The sequence below is a fragment of the Sciurus vulgaris genome, assembly GCF_902686455.1.
Source record: "Sciurus vulgaris genome assembly, chromosome: X".
NCBI lineage: Eukaryota > Metazoa > Chordata > Mammalia > Rodentia > Sciuridae > Sciurus > Sciurus vulgaris.
This window is the reverse complement of record NC_136471.1, coordinates 43,935,499-43,958,997: the sequence shown is the minus strand read 5'-3', so window position 1 is coordinate 43,958,997 and position 23,499 is coordinate 43,935,499. Positions and strand designations below refer to the sequence as shown.

Genomic DNA, 23,499 nt, shown 5'->3' with positions numbered 1-23,499 from the left:
AGAATGATCACACTTTTAAATGTATGATCTTTTTTTAGTAACAACACAAGAAGTCTAGAGAAGAAGTTAGCATGTGAGGAGTTTCTCATATCTGCTCCCCAACAAAACAACCATAACAGGTAAGGATGATTTAAAAACAACCATTTGAAGGCTCTGGAAATTATCCTAAGGGAATATAGCCAGACGGACGTTTATTAAGAAATATACAAAATCACACAGTAAGAGAAGCGAAAGTCTGTAGCACAATGTGATCTCCCTTCCCTCATTCAGCTCAGCAAGATGGAAGCTCCTTTCTGATGGATGTGTCCAGGGAGATAGGGCTCTCTTTCTCCCTAGCTCTTAGTCAAAGTAACCCATTCCCTATCTTGAGTAGAATTTGTGAAAGAATGGGTATTCCACACCAGGTGGAACCATGATGAAATTCAATTCCCCTGCCAAGTGGTATCAAAAAGACTGATTGTCCAGCTGATCTTTGATCCCCTGATCAGAAATGCCAGGTCACATGCTCTGATTCTTCTGCTGGGGCAGTAACAGCAGGGCTCAGTGGGAAGGTAATTGTCAATTCCCTGTCTGGCCGAAGCAGACAGACCCCAGTTTATCACCAGGGCACTTTTGGTGGGACCCAATGGCAAGATGAATCTAAATCCCCACCCAGCACAAGACTTAATGAGGCAAAGTGAATATGAGTAGTCACCATTAGACTTTACAACTGTCTTTCATATCAGTGGGATGCAGTAGGGAACCTACCCTCTATATCTAACTGGCCTTATTAAGATGGAACAAAGTATGCAACTTGGGGCTAGTTAGGGCTCCACTTTCTACCACCCCTGAGGTCACAAAGCTTAGGGGGAGCTTGACCTCCATACCTGCTGGCAAAACCAAGACTGACAGAGGCAGGGCAAAGCCAGGCTAATCAGCAATCTGTCCCTTCTTCCATAAGCCCTGTATCAGCAGTGCCCACTAGAGAGCCAAATCTCCATGCCAACACAGCATCAATAATGTTGAATGAAGTGGTATGAGGCCGAGTAACTGACATCCTTCTTTTTCCTTCCCCTTATGTCAGTGGGGTGCAACAAGAAGCTGAAATTCTGCTTCCCCCTACCTCAACTAAGTAATATGAATCAGTCTACTTCCCCTTGATCTGTGGGCTCCAGGATCCAGAGTTCACATCCCCACTAAGAGGCAATGAAGTGCTATGATGCAGTGGAACACTTTCATAGAGAATGAGTCTGTGGAGCTAAGGGAGGCACTGAATTTCCACACCAACCATGAGCATTGGGGCAGTGTGAGTCAGTGCTCCATTTCTGCTAGGGTGGTATGGATAAGGTCCAGTGGGAAGCTAAACATAAAAGTACACACAGCCTTTGCACTATATCTCAACAAAGGGACTACCTAATGAAAAAAAAAAAAAAAAAAAAAAAAAACTAGATATAAGCTGGGTGCAATGGTACATGCTTGTGATCCCAGACTTGGGAGGCTGAGGCAAGAGGATTGAAAATTCAAAGTCAGCCTCAGTAACTTAGCAAGGCCCTAAGCAACTTAGTGAGACCCTATCTATCTCAAAATAAACGATAAAAAGTGCTGGAGATGTAGCTCAGTGGTAAAGTACCCCTGGGTTCAATTCCTAGTACCAAAGAATTAAAAAGTAGATATATATAAGACACAAACTCTCATCGTGTAATACACAAAATGTCTAGAACACAATAAAAACTATGTCATATAAATATCCAGGAAATGCACAACGTGAAAGAGAAAAGACAACCCAGATGCCAACATTAAGAAGTACCAAATGTTGCAATTATATGAAAAAACAGTTTAAAGTAACCATAAAAAAGCTTTGAACATGCAATTTCAAATACTCTTGAAACAAAAGAAAAAAATAGGAAAAAAATACAAGTTATGAAAAAAATGGAAAATATACAACTGAAAAATAAAACAAATTTTAGTAAGGGTTTGATATTAGTAGAGTTGACAGAGGATACAATCAGTGAACTTTGAGGATAGGTAAGTAGAATTTATAAAAGAACAAAGAGAACATAGGGAGGAAAAGGTGAAAAAAACATCTCAAGGACCTGGAGGTAATATTCATATATTAAAAGTTGCAGAAAAAGAAGAAGGTAAGAACAGAACTAAAAACATGTTAAGGGGAGAAAATAAAAGGCTGAAAAGTCCCCAAATTGGGCAAAAGATACAAAAGCACAGATTCAACTGAACAAACCCCACATAGAATAACTCAAACAAATCCATACTAAGACACAAAGCAATTACATTTCTGAAAAGTAAAGACAAAGGAAAAATATCTTGAAAGCAACTAGAAAGAAAAGAAAGCATTACTTAGAAAAGAACAATTGGAATTATAGCTGATTCTTGTCTAAGTCCATAGGAGCTAGAAAAATATGTGTTGACAAATAACTTCCATATCTGATGAAAATGTCCTTTGGAAATGAAAAGATAAAGATATTTTCATACAAAGTAAAATTAAAATAATTTTTTACTAATAAACTGATCCTTGAAGATTAGCTAAACTGAAAGGAAATGAAAACAGAAGACTTGGAACATCATATAAAGGAAAGATCATCATCAAAATAGATGAAAAGAACAGTAAATATACTATTCTATCTTACCTGATATTTCATGATTCAAATAAAAATATAAAGCCATGTGATATTATACTCTGTGTACACAGAAGAAATACATGAGACAATTACACATAAAAGGTAAGAAGGGTAAAGGGAACTAAATAGAAGTAAAGTTTCTATACTTCACCCAAAGTGGTAAAATGACAATATGACTAGATTGTTATAAGTTAACCCATGTATACTTTAGTACACAGAAGCATTTAGTAAGAAAATTATATAATGCAGTATATGAAAAAACATTATAAATAGAACAAGGTAGAACCATCACAATATTCAAACAACCCAAAAAGGTTGAGGACTTCTCAAACTTTATTTTCCTGAGTATTTTTTGGTCCTGTTCTCTCCTTCCTCTTTTTCTGGCACTTTTAATGGACAAATATTACCTGTTTTATTATTATCATCCACCAGGTTTAAAAATGAGAATCAAAAGAACAAAATTTAAAAGTAACAAATAAATAAAACATCAGACTTAAACCTCACCTTATTAATGATTACTTTAAATGTCAATGTGCTAAATATACCAATTTAAAGACAGATTGGCAGAGTGGATTTAAAAAAAAAAATCCTAGCTGCAGTGGCACTGCCTGTTATCCCAGTGATTTGGGAGGCTGAGGTAGGAGAATTGCTAGTTCAAGGCCAGCCTCAACAAATTAGTGAGAACCTGTCTCTCAAAATAAAAAATAAAAAAGGGGTGGGGATGTGGTCCAGTGGTAAAGCACACCTGGGATACAACAACAACAAAATCCAACAGTATACTATTCACAAGAAACTCACCTCAAAAATAAGGACAGAAAGGTTGAAAACAGAAGAAAGAGAAAGGATGTAAGATTAATTTTTAAAAAGAAATGAAGAGAAAAACATTGGGATCTAGAGCTAGGAAAAAGTGTTTTCTTATAATTGATACTAAAACCACGTATCTGCCAAAGGACTGGTATCTGGAATATATAACAACTTCTCAAAACTGAACAATAAAACCAAATAACCTAAGTAGAAAACGTACAAAGATATGAATAGATTCGTCACCAAAGAGGACATAGTAATAGAAAAAAGAAATACTTGAAGAGATGATCAACGTCTTTAGTGATCAGGGAAATATTAATTCAAACTACAATAAGCTATCACTTCAGATTTATCAGAAGTGCTAAAATGAAAAATAGTGACACCAAACCAGGACAATCTGTATCACTCATACATTGCTGGTAAACATGTAGAATGGCACAGCCACTCTGGAAAAGAGGTTGGCAGTTAAAAAAACAAAAACAAAACAAAAAAAAAAAAAAACAATTTTCAAACCACTAGGCTTTTATCCCAGAGAGATACGAGGTTCACAAAAAGACCTGAACATGAATGTTCTTACCAGCGATGCTCATAGTAGCCAAAAATACTGAAACGACCTAGATGCCCATCAACAAGTGAATGAATGTTTAAATAATAGTATACCACAATGCCATGGAGTACCACTCAGAAATAAAAAAGAACTACTGATAGATGCACATGAAAACTTGGGGGGGATCTTAAGGATTTATACTGAATGAAAAGAGCCAGTCACCAAGGGTCATATATGTACAATTTCATCTGTGTAACATTGTTAAATATCCTGATTATAGCAATGAAGATCACATTTATTGTTGCCCAGGGTTAGGGAAAGGAGAAGGGTCATGAGTGTGGCTATTAAAGGGTGATAGGAGAAATCTTTGAAGTGAAGGACCCATTTCATATATTGACTGCATCAATATCAATATCCTGGTTGTGACACTTATAGTATTGTAAGATTTTATTGTTGGGGGAAATATAAAAGACATACAGGATATTTTATAAAGTATGTAGGAATACAGGCTCTAGTATTTGACTGTCTGAATTTTAATCCTGGCTCAACTGTTACCTAATACCTGACTAAGCAGATTATAAAATCTCTATGTGCTCCAGTTTTCTCATCTATAAAATGGGAACAAAAAATGGTGTCTATCTCATAGAGTTACTGTGAAGATTAAATCATAAGACATTTTTAAAGCATTGTCATCTTGATAAGCGTAGAGTAACCACACAATAAAAGTAGCTATTATGAGTAATAATAATTGTATTATAATGGTATTCAGAAGGCCCTTGGTTGTTCAACTTCCTAAATTACAGAAATTTTTCTCTAACTGTTCCCTCAACTCAATTATCTAACTTTCCAGTACTATTCTAAGACTATACAAACAAACTATGCCTTGTACATGATAAAATGAAACACAAAGTGAATTGTCAAATAAGTAAGCTTACTTAACAGTTGATGTAAGAGGTACAGAAGAAACACTGACTGGATCAGTGTTATTAATCCCAGGTGATGTCAGTGGTCTTAGATTCAAGTTAAAGCCACTAGTAATTGTGGTAGTAGTATTGGTGGTAACAGTCGTGGTGGTAGTTGTTGAAGTTGTAGCTGGAAAACAAAATATATCATGTTAGTAAGAAATGAGAAACTTGTTTCACTTAAGTCTTGATCATCAAGGTTAAAAATCAGAGAGTCATTTGTTAAGATGTGAATTTGAACTAAAATCTGTAGATTTTAACTCAACTCTATTATAATATGAAGTGATATATGGTGCGCCAGGTATCTGGATTAACCTTCCTGATGAAAACTAAGACTCCTGGATAAATTCATTGAAAAAATAAAACATATCCTAACTATGCCCATAATTATGTTAAAGAAACTGAATAAATCTTCAAAACTCTTCCCATAGAAAAACTGTAGACCTTGATGACCTCCCTTGTAAGATTTACTAAACTTTCAAGGAAAGAATAACAATTTATGCAAAAATCTCTACATTTTTTGCACACTTATATGACTATATCTGTGAATTTACTTCCTAAAAAGGAAATTGCTAGATGAAAGGGTAAGAATGCTCTAAATTTTAATATACCATGTGAAACTTCCCTACCAAATTGAAGGGAAAGTGACTGTTTCTCTACATCATAGGTCAAAGAGGCATACAACTTTGCAAACCTAATAAGGAAAGTCTATCAAAGTGGCACACACTATTCTAAGGGAGCCTGGCCTCCGCCATTCCTGCTGAGGGAACAGGTTCAGACACCCATGCTTTATTCCAGGTGTTTTGTCGTTTGTTCCTGGTTCACAGTTGATTTGGCCAGGGATGGGTATAAACAGTATGGGAAACTGTCTCATATGCTACTACCTTTGGAAGGGTAGCACAAAAAGCTTTCAACAAATAGGGATAAAATGGGTTAGAATCTCATTTTCAGAAATTTATGGGAAAATCTGAATCTAGGTAGAAACATGGAAATACTTTCAGAAACAAGAATCAGAAATTGGAAAATATCTCTATAAATGTAGAACAAATCAAACTGTCAGTAGAGGGAGTTGAAAAGACAGAGAAATAATATGAAATAAAAATAAGGGACTGTGAGTAAATAAAAAAATAGAAATAAGGTAAAACAGAAAGGCAGCAAAATAGGTAATGAAACCAAAGTGAGGTTTAAACAAAGAAAAATTATACAAAGGGAAAATAACAACTATATTTTTACAAGATTTGATTTAGGCAGTCCCTAAAACTGCCTTATGAACAATTCTTGAGTTTCAATTTCCTTGAAGTAACAGTGCCACACCAATGTCTGTACTAGATTTTCATAAAATTCAGTTTCCCTTTTGGCCCAAGGATTCTTACAATTCCCCATTCTCTGTGCTAGCCCTTGTGAGGATAAAATGAGCACTACAGAGGAAGAACATGCCCAATCACAAAATATCTCTGGCATCACTATCATTGAGAACACTTGAAAGATTACATATTGGATCCAGTCAATTGTGATTATTTTCTTCATCTGAGAATAAAAATATCATCTGAAAGGAAATCCTTACCCCCAAAAAGCTGAAAATTAAAGACCCACTTTATCAATTAATCTACTCAAAAATAGTAACAACTACATTCTAGAAAAAAAAGTAAAAGAGTTCTTCAAGTAAAGGAACAGATATTCATCCAAAGAGGATTGTCGAATAATCTGTATTTCCTGAGATGGACAGATACACAAAGATGTTTACTTAAACAGAAAACAGCAAGTTCTTTGGAAATTGTATGGAAAGATCCTGTTTTTGTAAAACAGATAAATTTAATGTATGTTTATACACTTGGAAAAAATGGCTAGAAAGATAAACACCAAACTGTTCTCTCCAGAAGTTATACAAGTATTTATGTTTTTTTAATTAAAAAAAAAAACAAGCATCATCATAGGAAAAGAAACAGCTAGGTAGACAAAACAAAATACCTCCCTCAAAGATGCTGAATGGTATCTTCAGGAAATTAATACCTGTTAGTGTAAACATAAAGGAATCTGAGTCTTATAAAAATGGTACGATTATTTTGACCTTTTTGTACAGTACCTTTTGTTCTTCATCATCATTCATGCTATTATGAAGGAATAAATTAGGTCTGGCATATTAAAATAACAATAATATTTCAATTAATATCAAAAAAAGCAATGGAAAATGGAAAATGGAAAAGAGTGAAGGTTTTATCACAGTCCGATTTTGCAAGTTACAACCCTGTTCTAAAGCATTTAATATAGTCAATCCTACATTATATATGTAGTCAAGGGAAAGCACAATTCGGTAGATTATAAAAATTACTGCAAAACATATTTAGAATTAACATTTAAATAAATTTCATTCTGATAATCTTAAAATCATTATAAAAAATAGTAAAAATATCCTTTAAAAGATCTATTATGCAATTTTCCTATCCTGTGCCTAATTGACAATTTCACTCCATGCTGGGACTGTACATTATCACCTGCTCAAACTCATAGAAAAATGAGGTTGATTTTTTGAAGAAAGCAAGCTTCTCTTAAAACTTGATGATTATACCTGGGACAGAGAGTAATCCCAAAGATCCATGTCTGCAGAAACAGGTCCTTGAAAGCTCATATGAAATGATACCAAGTAAGATGAATATACCGAATAATTGTCAATCAAAGGAAAATCCAATTCAACTTAAAAACTAGAAATAAATCAAAATGACAGGAAATAAGAATAATCTCTCAATCACAACACTGAATGTAAATGGACTAAACTCATCAATCAAAAGACACAGGCTAGCAGATGAATTAAAAAACAAGATACAACAATATGCTGTCTCCATGAGACTCATCTGATAGGCAAAAACATCCACAGACTGAAAGTGAAAGGAAAGGAAAAAACATATCATTTACATGGATCTCGCAAACAAGCAGGGGTTTCTATCCTCATATCAGATAAAATGGACTTCAAAGATAATCAGAATGGACCAAGAAGGTCATTTCATACTGCTTAAGGGAATCATACAACAAGAAATAACAATTGCAAATATTTATGCCCCCAAAATAGAGCACTGACATACATCAAACAAACCCTTCTCAATATCAAGAATCCAACAGACCAAAACATAATAATACTGGATGGCTTTAATATGGCTCTCTCATCACGAGGTAGATCTTCTCAACAAAAATTTAATAAAGAAGCCATAGAACTAAAAAATACAATTAAATAAGGCTACATATGTGTGTTAGGTCTAAATCATTATCCATCAATGGCTGAATAAACTCTCTTCTCAGCAGCACATGGAACATTTTCTAAAACAGAAAATATCTTGGGCCACGAAGAATAACGAATAAAATTAGAAATCAACAATAAGATAAAAAACAGAAACTGCTCTAAGCTGGAGACTAAATAATTCACTATTGAATGATGAATGGATAGGAGAAGAAATAAGGGGTGAAATAAAAGGAAAAAACTTAGAAGTAAATGAGAAGAGAGACACGACATACCAAAATCTCTGGTACACTATGAAGGCAGTTCTAAGAGGAAAGTTCATAGCATTAAGCTCATACATTAAAATAATAGAAAGATACCAAATAAATAATCTAACATACATCTCAAGACCCTAGAAAAAGAAATCAATAGAAAATAGGAAATAATTAAGATCAGATCTGAAATCATTGAAATTGAAATTTAAAAACAATTAAAATATCAATGAAACAAAAGTTGGTTATTTGAATGAATAAGCAAAATTGATAAACACTTAGCCAAGTTAACCAAAAGAAAGAAAAAACTCAAATTATTAAAATTTTTTTGTGATGAAAAAGAAAATATCCCCACAAACACTTTTGAAATAGACAACAATCAGAAATATTATGAAAATTTATACTCCATTAAGACAGAAAATCATCAAGATTTGAAATCTTGTCAAATTCCTACAGATAAATGACATACCCAAATTTAATCAGGAGGATATAGAGAATTTAAACAGACCAATTTCAAGTAAGGAAACTGAAGAAGCCATCAAAAGCCCACCAACAAAAAAAAGCCCTGGACTGCATGGATTCTCAGCGGAGATCTACCAGACTTGTAAGGAAGAACTAATACCAATCCTCATCAAATTATTCCATAGAAAGGAAAAGGGAGGAAATCTTCCAAACATTATCTATGAAGCTAGTATCACCCTGATACCAAAACCAGACAAAGACACATCAAGAAAACTTTAGACCAATATCCCTGATGAACATAGATGCAAAAATTCTTAATAAAATGCTGGAAAATCACATACAAAAACACATTAAAAAGATAGTGCACCATAATCACATGGGTTTCATCCCAGGGATGCAAGGCTGGTTGAACATATGGAAATAAATAAATGTAATTCATCACATAAATAGACTTAAAGAATCATATGATCACCTCAATAGATGCACAAAAAGCATTTAATAAAATACAACATTTATTCATGTTTAAAACACTAGAAAAACTAGGGATAGAAGGAACATATCTCAACATTGTAAAAGCAACACATGACAAAGACCAAGGCCAGTATCATTCTAAAAAACTGAAAGCATTGCCTCTAAAAACAGGAACAAGACAGGGATGACCACTTTCACCATTTCTATTCAACACATCCCTTGAACTACAGCCAGAGCAATTAGGCAAAAAAAGAAATTAAAGGGATATAAATAGGAAAAGAAGAGCTCAAACTATGTTTGCTGAGGACATGATTCTATATTTAGAAGCCCCAAAAAACTCCATCAAAAAAATTCTAGAACTCATAAGTGAATTCAGCAAAGCACCAGGATACAAAATCAACACCCATAAATCTACTCTGTTCCTATACTCCAACAATGAATCAGCTGAAGGAGAAATCAGAAAAACCACCCATTCACAATAGCTTCAAAAAATAAAAAATTTATATATATGGGAATCGATCTAACAAAAGAGGTGAAGGACCTCTAAAATGAAAACTGTACAACACTAAATAAATAAATTGAGGAAAACCTTAAAAGATGGAAAGATCTCTAGTGTTTTTTGACAGGCAGAATTAATATTGGCAAAATGGCCATACTTCCGAAAGTCCTATATAGATTCAATGCAACTCCCATCCAAATTCAATTGATGTTCTTCACAGTTATAAAAAGAGCAGTCATGAAATTCATTTGGCAAAATAAGAGGCACAGAATAGCCAAAACGATCCTTAGTGAGAAAAGCAAAGCAGGAAGAATCACAATACCAGACCTTAAATTATACTAAGAGAACTATAGTCACAAAAATAACAGGGTATCGGCACCAAAACAGGCAAAAAGGCAACTGGAATAGGATAGAAGACATAGAAACAAATCCACATAAATACAGTTATCTCATACTAGACAAAGGCACCAAAAACATACACTAGAGAAAAGACAGCCTCTTCAACAAATGGTGCTGGGAAAACTAGAAATCCATATGTAGTAGAATGAAATTTAACTCCTATCTCTCACCTTGCACAAAACTCAACTCAAAGTACACCAAAGACCTAGAAATTAGACCAGAAACCAGAAATTAGAGAAATGCAAATTAAAACTACACTGAGATTCCATCTCACTCCAGTCAGAATGGCAATTATCAAGAATATAAGCAACAATAAAAATTGGCAAGGATGTGAGGAAAAAGGTACACTCATACATTGCTGGTAGGACTGCAAATTGGTGCAACCACTATGGAAAGCAGTATGGAGCTTCCTCAGAAACCTGGAATGGAAGCACCATTTGACCCAGTTATCCTACTCCTTGATATATACCGAAAGGACTTAAAATCAGCATACTATTGTGATACAGCCACATCAATTTTAGAGTTCAATTCACAATAGCTAAGCTATGGAACCAACCTAGGTGCCCTTCAACAGATGAATGGATAAAGAAAATGCAGTATGTATACACACACACACACACACACACACACACACACACACAATGAAATATTACTCAGGCATAAAGAATATATACAATGGAATATTACTCAGCCATAAAGAAGAATGACTTCATGACATTTGCCAGTAAATGGATGGATCTGGAGTCTATCATGCTAAGTGAAATAAGCCAGTCCCCAAAAGTCAAAGGTTGAATGTTTTCAGTGATATGTGGGAGTTAACCTACAGTAAGTGTGCAGTGGTGGGAAAAACAGAAATTCAGTATAATAGACAAAGGGGAATGAAGGGAAGGGAGGGAGAATAGGAGAAAAGAATGTGGAATGTATCCAACATAATTTTCCTATGTACATATATGAATACACCACAGTGAATCCCAACACCATGTACATCCATAAGAATGAGGTCGAAATTTATAAGATATATTCCATGCTTGTATAGTCATATCAAAATGGGTTCTATTCTGATGTATAACTATAAAGATCCAATAAAAATTATAATTTTTCAAATGTAAATGTTTTCATCTAAAATAAAATTTCCTTATTATCTATTTTTAAAAAGGCAAGTTCCTCAGGCTGGGGTTGCAGCTCAGTGGTGGAGCACTTGCCTAGCACATGTGAGGCACTAGATTCAATCCTCAGCACCACATAAAAATAAATAAATAAAAATACCGTGTCCATCTACAATTAAAAATATTTTTTTAAAAAAGCAATCTTCTTTTAAAATCTGATGATTATACTTAGACCAGAGTGTAATCCCAAAGACTTGAAAGTCTACAGATAAATGCTGGTTTGTGAGGTGAAGTCTTTGAGAAAGTAAATACACTTGGGGGTAAGGAAATGTAAGTAGAAAGAAACTTGGGGCCCAGGGTGTCAAATTGTGACATACGTGAGGAGAACAGTGTAAGTACATATGGAAGTGTGGAGAGAATTGTGTCAAGAAAATTCTACCTCTTTGTTAGTGGCAAAGGTACCAGTTTGCAGGAAGGAATTTGATACTTAGATACATAAGAGATAGGCTATGACAGTCACCAAGAAGCTTTCCAATTCATACTTTTTTGTCTTTCCATTTCATATTTCAAAAACTTACTCCATGACTGAATCAGTTCTTTTTTTTTTCCCCAGTATTTTGTGATTTTGTGGTGGAGATTATGCATTAAGGTTTTTTTTTTAAACATGGTAACTTGTAAAGTTCTCACAACACATCATTTACAATTCTCAATGGTTGGTCAGCAAGGCTACTACCTGATAGAAACTAAGTAAGTACTGATCCTGTAAAAGAAGACATAAGGAAATGATATACATATCTGTTTAGGAATAATTACTTTAGGCTTAAAAGGAGTTGAGTTTTAGTTTATGCCAGGTTTGAAGAAAGATTCATTTCAGCCCTAAGTAAACTTTGTAAAAATAAACAAGACTTTCCTAAAATGGAATCCAACTTAAAAGTAAGGTTTAAATGACCAGCTTACAATAGCTACAGGCAATGGTTAACCAAGTTTTCTTCCATCTACAACATAACTAGGTCCTTACTGAAAGAAACAAATTTAGGACAGGTTTGGGATCAACTTTAGGAGAAGGTTGACCTTAATGGAGGTCAAAACTTAAATAAATTACATTTAGAGAACAAAAAGTCTCTATTGGTCCAAGAAGTTAAACATTAATAGGAACAAAAAATTTTTAGGTTCAAAAAAAGTCTACCACAATTTGATAACAATTTTGTGTGTGATCATCTCAAAAGAGTATATAATTTTTAATTATTTTTTTCATAGTACTAGGGGTCAAACCCAGGGCCAAACACATGCTGGGCAAGTGCTCTATCACTGAGCTATATTCCCAGACCTAATTATTATTTTTAATTGACACATAATATTTATACATATTTATTGAATATGGCATGATTATTCAATACATGTATTATGTGTAATGTACAAATTAGGGTTTCAATGATATTATTTCTTTGTTCATCAACAGCTAGTCAAACAAGCACTGTACTAATATCAACTATCTCATTCTACACTTTGGCAATCATCAACGTTGAGGTACCATTTGGATATTCTGATAAGATGGTCAAAACACACTTTGACATCTCCAGACATACTATAGAACTAGGATCTACTTACTATATGTATGCACTACATTTCCAGTGAGTGTTCCAACATATCCCAATAATTCTAAAATCTTACTAGAAACAGTAGGAGCTGTTCTAACTGCTCCATGGAATTTTAATCCAAATCCCAAAGTCATACAAGTATTCTAACCAAAGTTTTTGGAGCACCAACTGCAGAGAAAAACATAATATAACAATTGCCCTTTTAATCAAAACAAGGCATTTATACAGAGTCTTTTTCAACTCAAGAGTCCTTTAGAAAATATAGATTAAATTTCAAAAAATCTTGGTCAATCTATTTATATGAAATTCCAGCAAAGACAAATCTATGGAGATAGAAAACAGATTAGCTGTTAACTACAGCTGGGGGATCTTATTGAGATGATGGGAATATTCTAAAACTAGGTATACTGATGGGCACACAATTTTGCAAATTTACTAAAAATCACTGAATTTTATACTTAAAATAAGTTAAATTTAAAATTCGTAAGGTATAAATCATTAAAGGTAATTGAAACATACTATGATCCACATATCTCTTCATTTTTTAGGCAAGGACATCAGAGGTAGGAAGGAGAAAAAGCCAATCAAAAGTCAAAGGCTAAGTCTTTGAAAATGGAATTAATTCAAACCTCAGACAAGATCACATTCATTAAATCATATTCAATAAATCTATTATACTTGAGAAAGATGTTGCTTACATATATCAGAAGGATTCCAGAATCACAGCCAGGTCTCAAAATAGAAGTCTACTTGGTAAAAAAAAAAAAAAAAAAAAAACACTACTCACGTGATAACCAACAATTTAAATGAATGTTTAGCTTTGCCAGCTATAGAAGTGGATGAGGACTGTATGCCACATGACACTCTTAAATGAGTATCAGCATGTCCTGGCAGGTTTAACTCCCAGGAATAGTAACAATCGTGCTATCACAAAGCTTTGGGGAGACCATATTACAGCTGGAATTACAATACAATAAAGTTTAGTGATGGACACCAGGGCATTGTGAAGAAGATACCTCAAAAGTACAGTCAATTTATAGCATTTTAAGAAAAAAGTATCTAAGATGCACACAGAATTCAGTATTTTCAACACTTAGAATTACTCTATTAATGAAAGAAGTACAAAAGAAGGTAGGGTTACAAGATAATTATCATCCCACTTCTCAGCTCACAGCCCTTAGATATTCCTCTTCAGAGGGAGAGGTCATGAGATATCCCACAGTATCAATTAGAACCCCAAAACTACAGCTTGTTCTTTTTGGTGTTCTACTTCTGACAGATACAATATTAAGGACCACAACCTGGACTCTATGGAAGAATAAAACTATAGCAAGGCTCCAAAAATTATTCCTCACTTTATCTTCTTCACCTAGATAATTAGGACTTCGTTCTTTCAGACATACTTGGCAAAACTCCCACTCTTAATAGCTTCAAGAAGTCCTCCAAAACCTCAGTGTTAATGAACCAGACGCTTACATTTACCATTTTAAGATATAATAAACATACTAATTAAAAAAAAAAAAAACTTAAGCTAAAGGCACGACAGGCTCTAAGCAAAGCTACTACTGACTTCAACAACCATAAATGGGTTCAAACATAGTAATTTTTGAGATACAGGAGATTCATAGAGATCCAATGTTTATATTGGCAAATTAAGTGGCCTCACAGGAAATTATAGTATTTTCTTTCAAATAAGTATAACTTACATGAGAGCTCCGAGGCCGCTGTGGATGAAAGAGCATTTGATACTGAGGTAAACAGCATGGTGCTTGAGCAAGCAGTAGTGGTGACAGTAGTAGATGGTAAAGCCAAACCTAAAAATCAAAGTAGCAGGCAGAAAAATGTCACTGAACATATTTCTCAAGCTCAAACACCATTATAACAAGGTTCATTTACATGGAGAAATAAAAACAAAGCAAGGAAAAGCATGTAACCTAAAAACTAATAAATAAAATTTTAAAATAAAAATTTAAAATAGTAAAAACCAGATTTAAAAAAATAGTTCATCAGCACTGCTTAATATAGCCAACCTTCTAACACCTTCAAAACAAAAAACAGATTCTAGGGAATGAGGTTGTGGCTCAGTGGTAGAGTGCTAGCCTAACATGTGTGAGGAACTAGATTTAATCCTCAGCACCACATAAAAAAATAAATAAAATAAAGGTATTGTGTCCATATGCAACTAAAAAGTATTTTTAAAAAACTCAAATTCTACTTTACTGAAAAAGTTGACATAAGAGAGGGATCCACTCCCAGAATTGTAGCAAAAGTCCTGTGGAACTGTTTCCCAGTGAAATATCCTTAACGGGCAAAACCTATTTTTTAATTAGAAACTTCTGGAAATTGTCCTGAGGACAAAGAGCAAGTAGAAAAAAAAAAAAAAACAATTTTCAAGAAGATCTGCTAAAACTCAGTAATCTAACAATGATTCCATGGCATATGAGCCATAATCAAAGCCACTCCTTTCATTACTCCATCCCATTGCTTACCTTGATATAAGTTACACTCCTGGTAGAGTGGCCAAGAATACTGGACTCTCTCTGCCCCAGTTCTCAAGCAGGGGATATAGTATCTCAATGGGAGAGACAAGTAGCTACTACTCTTATCACCTCCAACAAAGAACTGAAGGCATAAAATTCTTGGTAAGTACAGCCAAAAGTTCCAGTGGGGGCAGGGGAGGGGAGGTACTTCCTTTAACCAGCCTCCACTCATAGGGCAGTGGATCTACCCCAGCCACAAAAGGCTTAGATCCATGGGATCACAATCACCCTTCACACCGATTACTTCACCAAAGCTCACTTGTAGGGCTAAGTTGCACATGTGAAGAGGTAAGTAAGAACAGAAGCTATTACCCATGCCTAGTATCCAAAGCCCTGGCTCAAAGATTTTGCCCAGTAGGATAGCTCCTAAGCTATATTCAAAAGAAAGAACTTTGAAAAACAATGTGAAGAACTTTAAACTGATAGTTTCTCTCTTTAAAAAACGCAGAATTGGTGGTAAGCAATTAAGAGACAAGTAGCTTCAACACAGCATGAATTAGCCAGGCACAGTGGTACATGCCAGTAATCCCAGCAGTTTAGGAGGTTGAGGCAAGAGGATCACAAGTTGAAAGCCAGCCTCAGCAACTTATCAAGATCCTGAGCAACTCAGCAAGACCCTGTCTCTATGTAAAATATAAAACCATGCTGGGGATGTGGCTCAGTGGTTAAGCGACCCTGGGTTAAATTCCTGGTACAAAAAAAAAAAAAAAGGCTTAGTTTATCAGTGATAACCAGGGACAAAGGAAGCTTCAAAAGCTCTGGCCTGAGCTCAGAAGAAGTAAGTACTGATAATTGTTTCAACATGGATAACTCTTGGAAATAATATACTAAATGGAAGAAACCAAACACAAAAGATCACATATCACATGATTCTATTTATATGAAACATCCAGAATGGGTGAATCCATAGAAAATTTATTAGTGGTTGTCAGGAGCTGAAGGAGGAAGTAATGGGGAGTGACAGCTAATGGGTACAGGGTTTCTTTTTGGGGTAATGAAAATGTTCTCAAATTACATAGTGGTGATGACTGCACACTCTGTGACTATATTAAAAACCACCGAATTGTACACTTTCAAAGGGTGAATTTTAAGATGTGAATTATACCTCAATTACACTGTTATTAAAAAAACACATTATCTCAAGAGAAGCAGAAAAAGCATTTGACAAAAATCCAACACCCTTTCATAATAAAACCCCCAACAAACTAGGAAGAGAAGGGAACTTCTTCAACATGATAAAAGGCATTAATGAAAACTCCACAGCAGTATCATACTTAATGGTGAGAAAATACTTTCTCCTACTATCATCAGGAACAAAAGAAGGATGTCAGCTTTTACCACTTCAGTTCAATAATACACTGGAAATTCCAGCCAAGACAACTGGGCAAAAAACTAAATAAAAGGAATCCAAATTGAAAAGAAAGAAATAAAATTATATTCATAGATAACGCGATTATGAATATAGAAAATTCCAAGAAATCCAAAGAAAATGTATTAGAAAAATAAATAAGTTCAACAAGGTTAACAATATATAAGATCAGCATATAAAAAATTACACTACTATATTATAGCAATGAATAATACAAAATGAAATTAAGAATATAATTATATTTATGATTATCTAAAAAGAATGTAATACTTTAAGAAAAATTTAACAAAAGAAGTGTAAGACTAATACTGTGTGAACTTGACAAAAAGAACTTTTAAAATGGGATTAAAGTTAAAAATCTTGAGATTGTCTGGGAATATCCAGATGAGAAAAATTTAATGACAAGAAACCTTTCAGGCTGTGGTCAAAGGGAAATGTGACTACAAAAGATGGTCAGACAAAATTGCCCTATGTAAATTTATGATTTTTAATAAAAAAATAAAAAATAAAAAAAAGATGGTCAGAAAGATGAAAAGTTGCTGAGAAAAATAACCAATGAGCACATGAAAATATGCTCAATGTCATTAATCATTAGAGAATTGCAAATCAAAGCCATATTGAGATATTGCTTCATATACATTAGGATGGTTATAGTCAAAGAGATATATATCAACTGTTGATTAGCATGTAGAGAAATTAGAAACCTCATATACTACTCTGGGAATATAAAATGGCATAATTTCCCTGAACAACTGTTGGACATTTCCTCAAAGGATTTCACTTCCATATATACCCAAGAGAAATGAAATATACACCCACATAAAAATGTGTACATAATATTCATAGCAGCACTGTTAATAGACTTAAAAGACAATATAAACAACCCAAATGTCTATTAACTGATGGTGTATGACTACAATATGGTATATCTATATAATGGAATCTTATTTGCCATCTAAAGAAAAAGAAGGGGCTGGGGTTGTAGCTCAGTGGTAGAGCGCTTGCCTAGCACATGTGAAGCACTGGGTTCTAACCTCAGTACCACATAAAAATATGTAAATAAAATAAAGGCATTTTGTCCATCTACTAAAATTACATTTTTTAAAAAAGGAAAAGGCGGCTGGGCTTGGTGGTACACACTTGTAATCCCAGTGACTTGGGGGGCTGAAGCAGGAGGATCACAAGTTCAAAGCAAGGCCCTAAGCAACTTAGCAAGACGCTGTCTCAAAATAAATAAAAAGAGCTGGAAATGTGGCTCAGTAGTTAAGTGCCACTGGCTTAAATCCCACTGGTTAAATCCTCAGTACAAAAAAATGTGGGGAGGAATAAGTACCTATTCGTGCTATAGCATGGATAAGTCTTGAAAATGTAATGCTAAGTAAAAGGAACTAGTCACAAAAGACCAAATAATGTATGATTCCACTTAAATGAAATATCCAGAATTGGGAAATCTACAGAGACAGAAAGCAGAGTAGTGGTTGCCAGGGACTATGAGGAGAGAGAGAGGAATGGGCAGTGACTATTAATGGGTATGGAGTTCCTTTTAAGGATTATGAAAATGTTCTAATATTGACTACAGTGATGGTTGCATAACTTACAATATACTAAAATTTAATGAATTATTTATTTTACATGGGTGAACTCTGAGGAATATGAATTGTACCATACCCAAACTATGATTAAAAAATAATAAACAAGCCAGGAATGGTGGTGCACACTTGTAATTCCAGATACTTGGGAGGCTGAGGCAGGAGGATCGCAAGTTCAAGGCCAACCTGGGCAACTTAACAAAAACGGGACTCAAAACAGAATGAAAAGAGCTGGTGATGCAGCCCAGACGGGATTGAAGCTCTTGGCCTTAATCTCTAGTACCACAAAATAAACAAACAGAAGTGAAGAATAAATTTTCAGAAAACAGATTACCTGCCTCTTGCTTAAAATTTTCAAAAGAAAACTATGAAAGAAGTAGGAGTTGAAAAATTAAGTACATAAAGACATAAATAAGATTAATGAATTACTTAAAATCAAAATCACTATCTTTTCATACTCACTATAGATCACTGTACATGGCACATGGTAGTAAGTGTTCAATAAATGTTTTTGCAGAATTGAATCAACTTTTTCTAGAATCCAACAAGTCATTACTGATATTCTATTTCCCCTCTAAAAGGGAAAAGTACTTAATAAGTAACTGTACTTGCATCCATTATTGCCTGCATCCAAGTACAGAGCAATTCATGGAAACATGTGAGCTAAGACTCTGCTATCCAAAATATCTAGGTCTGCTGGGAGTGATGTGGGTAGGGAGCATATGATGGGAAGCAATTGGGAACTTAACCATGTACCTCCACCCACTTAAAAATGTGCACAATGGAATATCTCTATGTTTCATTTAGGAGAAGTACCACATTACACTTTTAAAGAAATAACCAGTTTTATAAGAAAGACATTTATGTTTACAAGTCATTACCTACTAGTGAGGCTGAATTTTTCTTGTGGGCTTAATTGCAACCTTAATGTCTTCATTTGTAACTACCTATTCATGTCATCCGCCCATTTTCTTATTGGAAAACACTATCTGCTTATTATTGTTTTTAATAAGAGTATCTATCAAGGCTATTTATTTTGTCTGCTGGTGTAAAAATTCCCCTACCGCACTTTGTCTTTGGTCTTTAATTTTAGTTTACTTTATATGTAGCCAAATTTTTCATCACTTTTTCCCTTATGGTCTGTCTTCCTATCATGTTTTTAAAGACTTTACTACTTAAACATATAAAAAGTGTTCCATGTCATTTTAAAGGAATACTGGGAATTGTAAGTACACTGAGAACATTTTCACCTAACAGAAACATTCTGATAAGGACCCTGAAGAAACAGGCAGCCTCACAGGTTCCTAATGGGAGTGTAAATTTGGTACAACTTCTGTGGAAAACAAGTGGTCAAAGTTTTAAAAATTACAAACTTACCTTTCTTTAGAACCGGTGAATACTGCCTCTGGAAATTTATCCATAAAGAATGTACTTTATGTCATAGAACCATACACTTAAAATGATTAAAATGATCGATTTTGCTATGTACATTTTACCACATTAAAAAATTTAGGCTGGGGATATAGCTCAGTTGGTAGAGTGCTTGTCTCGCATGCACAAGGCCCTGGGTTCAATTCCCAGCACCACCAAAAAAAATTATACATGTATATAACGTATTTGTATACTTGAAAACTGACATGTAAAATAACACCCATTACATTACTATTTGTACTAGCAAAAGAGGAAACAACTCAAATGCCCATTACCAAGGAACTGGATATGAAATTATTATTCATCTGGATCACCGAGTGCCATGATACTATAGAAAATACTGAGGAAGCTTTCTATGTAATAAATGATGTGAAAAACTGCAAAACTTTCAAATAAGTGTAAAAAGCTTAAGAAATTAAGGTACATAATATTGTGTAGCATATATAATTTATGTCAAAAAAGGTAGAGGCCTAAGGATACAAATTTTTATTTGCTAACAAATCCATGGAGAAGGCATGAAAGTAAATATACAATTGCAGTTGTTAACTGAATGCAGAAAGAGGACAGGTATAGTACAGTACAGATGGGGGACAGTATATCTATTTATAACATTTATAGCTTTATTTTAGAATTACTTGTCTATGTTATTTCAAAATTGTATACAAATAAATGTTCCTCTCCCTAATCAGAAATATTATTTACACATTTTCACATTCATCTATGTGTTTAAAATATTTATGCTTCAATTTTAACTTTAATTCAAGCAAGATTTTTTTTGATAAATCTTTTAGGTAAATATTCCTCAAAAATCCAGTCAGCCCACTGTTGCAATTCCTTTATTCACAATCCCAGCCTCTCCCTCCATGGATTTCAAATGTCACCTTCATAAACACAGGTTTGTTTCTGTACTTTAAAATATTTCACTGATTTTTCTTTTTATCCCTGTTCCATACAGAGTTTCAATTATTGTAGCCCCAGAATTCATTTATTTTTATATTACATAACATTTTAAATCTACAGGCACAGAATAAATTCATACATTTTCATATATTTTCCTAAAGGACTCAATCATTACTTTCCTAAAAAACAAGAGATGACTAGTCTCATGCATTTATTTCCCCATTTGAACTTTAAAATCTTGTCAAATCCTTCTTTCCTTTTATTCCCCCCAAAGATTCCCATTATGGTTTTACAAGAATTGCATTAAATGTACAGATTAAATTGGGGATAAAGGATATTTTTATATTACTGGGTCTGTATTCAGTAGGTCTCATCATTATTCACATCTTCTTTTATATTCCTTAGTAAAATTTTGTGGTAGTCTTCATTTAAGTCATGCATATTTTTAGAAGTTTATTCCTAGGCATTTCATACTCTTGGCTGAAATTGTTAATGGGACTTCTCTCCATTATATTTCCCAACTACTATTGCTTAAACATAGAGAAGCAATTGATTTTTGTATTATTTATTTTGTATCTGGCTGTATTACGGAAACCTTCACTATCTGTAATTAAATTTGTACTTGATTTATGCCCATATTTTAAATGTTGATCATTTGTCTCAGATACTGGCAGAATTTCAAGGCCTAACCTTAAATCACATATCCAGGAGTAACTAAGGAAGTGAATACCACTTAATATGATTTGCTCTTAAGTTGAATGAGTCTTACTCTAAAATAGAAAAGGATTTAAAATATGAAATCCTATTTTCCTCATTATAGGACTAGACTAGGGTTTCTCAATATGGCACTACTGATGTTTTGGGCCAGATAATTCTTTGCTGCAGAGGACTATCATGTACATTGTAGGATATCCAGCAGTATATCTCAGCTATTCACCAAATACATGTCAGTAACACCTCCTCAGTCTTGATGACAAAAAATGTCTCCCGACATGTCCAAATACTGCTGGGGAGAAAGAATGGGGGACACAAAATTGTCTCTAGTAGAGAACTACTCATCTAGAGGAAAAGTTTGATATCATGATTTCCTCTATTTAGTGCTATAAGGACAACAAAACCAGTCTCAATTCTGTTTAATAAAAGTATAAAAAAACTATCATAATAAATTGTTAAACATAAAAAAGAGTCAAGATTTTTCTTAACAGAATGGGAGAAGGTGGCCTTACCCTAAAATTTGGGTAGGACATGCTACAATAATGAAAATAGTGATACTAGAACAATAAAAGACAGATACATGGAACAAAATAGCTAGTCCAGAAGCAGAGTCAAGTATATACAATAATTTGGTGTATCAGGAACAGAGTCATCAATAGGGACAGGGTGTTGATTTAAGAAAATACAATAGTTCAGTTCACTAATAATTCAGCAAAAATAAGACTCTTAAAAATATCCATCATAAAAAAGAATTTAGAATATTGAGGTGGAAAGGCCCACGTAAATAAGTCCAGGGAATGAGGCCCACATGAATAAAAGATTTGGCAATATAAAAATTAAAATCTTAACTCCATTTCCATGCAGATGTGGGAGATGTACCTTTCTCCCTTCCTCTTGCTAGATACGACTAAACCCCTTAACGTTATATACACAACAAATATAATAAGACCCTGAAAAGTGGAAAAGAGAAGGGAACTGAGTAGGGATTTCAATACCAAAGAAACAATCAGAGTTCTTTAGGTTTCCTTTTTGCATCATATTTCCCAGGCTTGGAGTTAAGCAGATTGGCAACCTAGAAATGCCAATGAGTACAGACCCAAACTGGCTCCAACAAAATCTTGTTCTCTCTAGACAAAGAACAAGGAAAGGCAGAGCCTAACAAGACAACAAACATTTAGGTAGGAACCCACTCTACTCCAAACACCAGTCCAGCACCCACCTATATAGTCAACCAGCAAGAGGGGAAGCCCAGACTTTTACCCTTCAGAGGGTAAAATAAGGCATCTCAATAGCCCAGTCAGGGTGGGATCAAAGAAGGCCAAGTAGAGAAACAGGTTTTTTGTTTTTGTTTTTTTTTTTTTTTTCATTTCCTCCTGCAGTTAATAAACCTAGTCCTTATATTGTTAGGAGAAACTACATTGGGGGCAGGAATCTCCACCATGCCTAGCAGTATTTAGAAGACTGTCCCCTCAGGTGCCCACCATGCCCAAGAAGGAAAAATGAAGTTCTACTTCCACCTTGCAGGAACAAGGCAGCAAGCAACCTTCTCCTACCACAGCAATGTCAAATAAATTCCGCTAAAGATTATCAGACCCAGACTTTCAGAACATAATATGAATATGTCCAGTTTTTAATCAAAAATCACCCATCCTGCCAGGCATGGTTGTGCTTGCCTGTAATCCCAATGGCTCAGGAAGCTGAGGCAGGAGGATCACAGGTTCAAAGCCAGCCTTAGCAAAAGCAACCTGCTAAGCAACTCAATGAAACCCTGTCTCTAAATAAAATACAAAATATAGGGCTCGGGACATGGCTCAGTAGTTGAGTGCCCCCGGGTTCAACTCCCAGTAACCAAAAACATAAACAAAAACAAAACAACTTCAGCAAAATAAAGAAAAACATGCCCCCCTGCAACAAAGAAATAGAAAATATTAAGAGGATGAAAGGAAGATAATTAGAACTGAAAATTATAACTGAAATACAAAGTCAGTAGAAGGACTGAGCAGCAGAAAAAAG

General features: G+C 34.3%; 1 protein-coding gene across 2 annotated transcripts in view; it reads right to left on the bottom strand.

Annotated features, from left to right (window-relative positions):
- Positions 1 to 23,499, bottom strand: part of NUP62CL (nucleoporin 62 C-terminal like) — a 75,723-nt gene that overhangs the window by 32,896 nt on the left and 19,328 nt on the right. Inside the window, exons 1-3 of one of the 2 annotated variants that reach the window (XM_079124969.1) lie at positions 15,433 to 15,572; positions 14,650 to 14,757; positions 4,902 to 5,058 (exon numbers count right to left, since the gene is read on the bottom strand). In XM_079124969.1, coding sequence (XP_078981095.1) covers positions 4,902 to 5,058; positions 14,650 to 14,707 — 215 coding nt within the window. In that variant the 5' untranslated portion in view covers positions 14,708 to 14,757; positions 15,433 to 15,572. Of the gene's footprint in view, positions 1 to 4,901; positions 5,059 to 14,649; positions 14,760 to 15,432; positions 15,573 to 23,499 lie in introns of those variants that run through there. The other variant, XM_079124970.1, reaches the window with a different exon arrangement.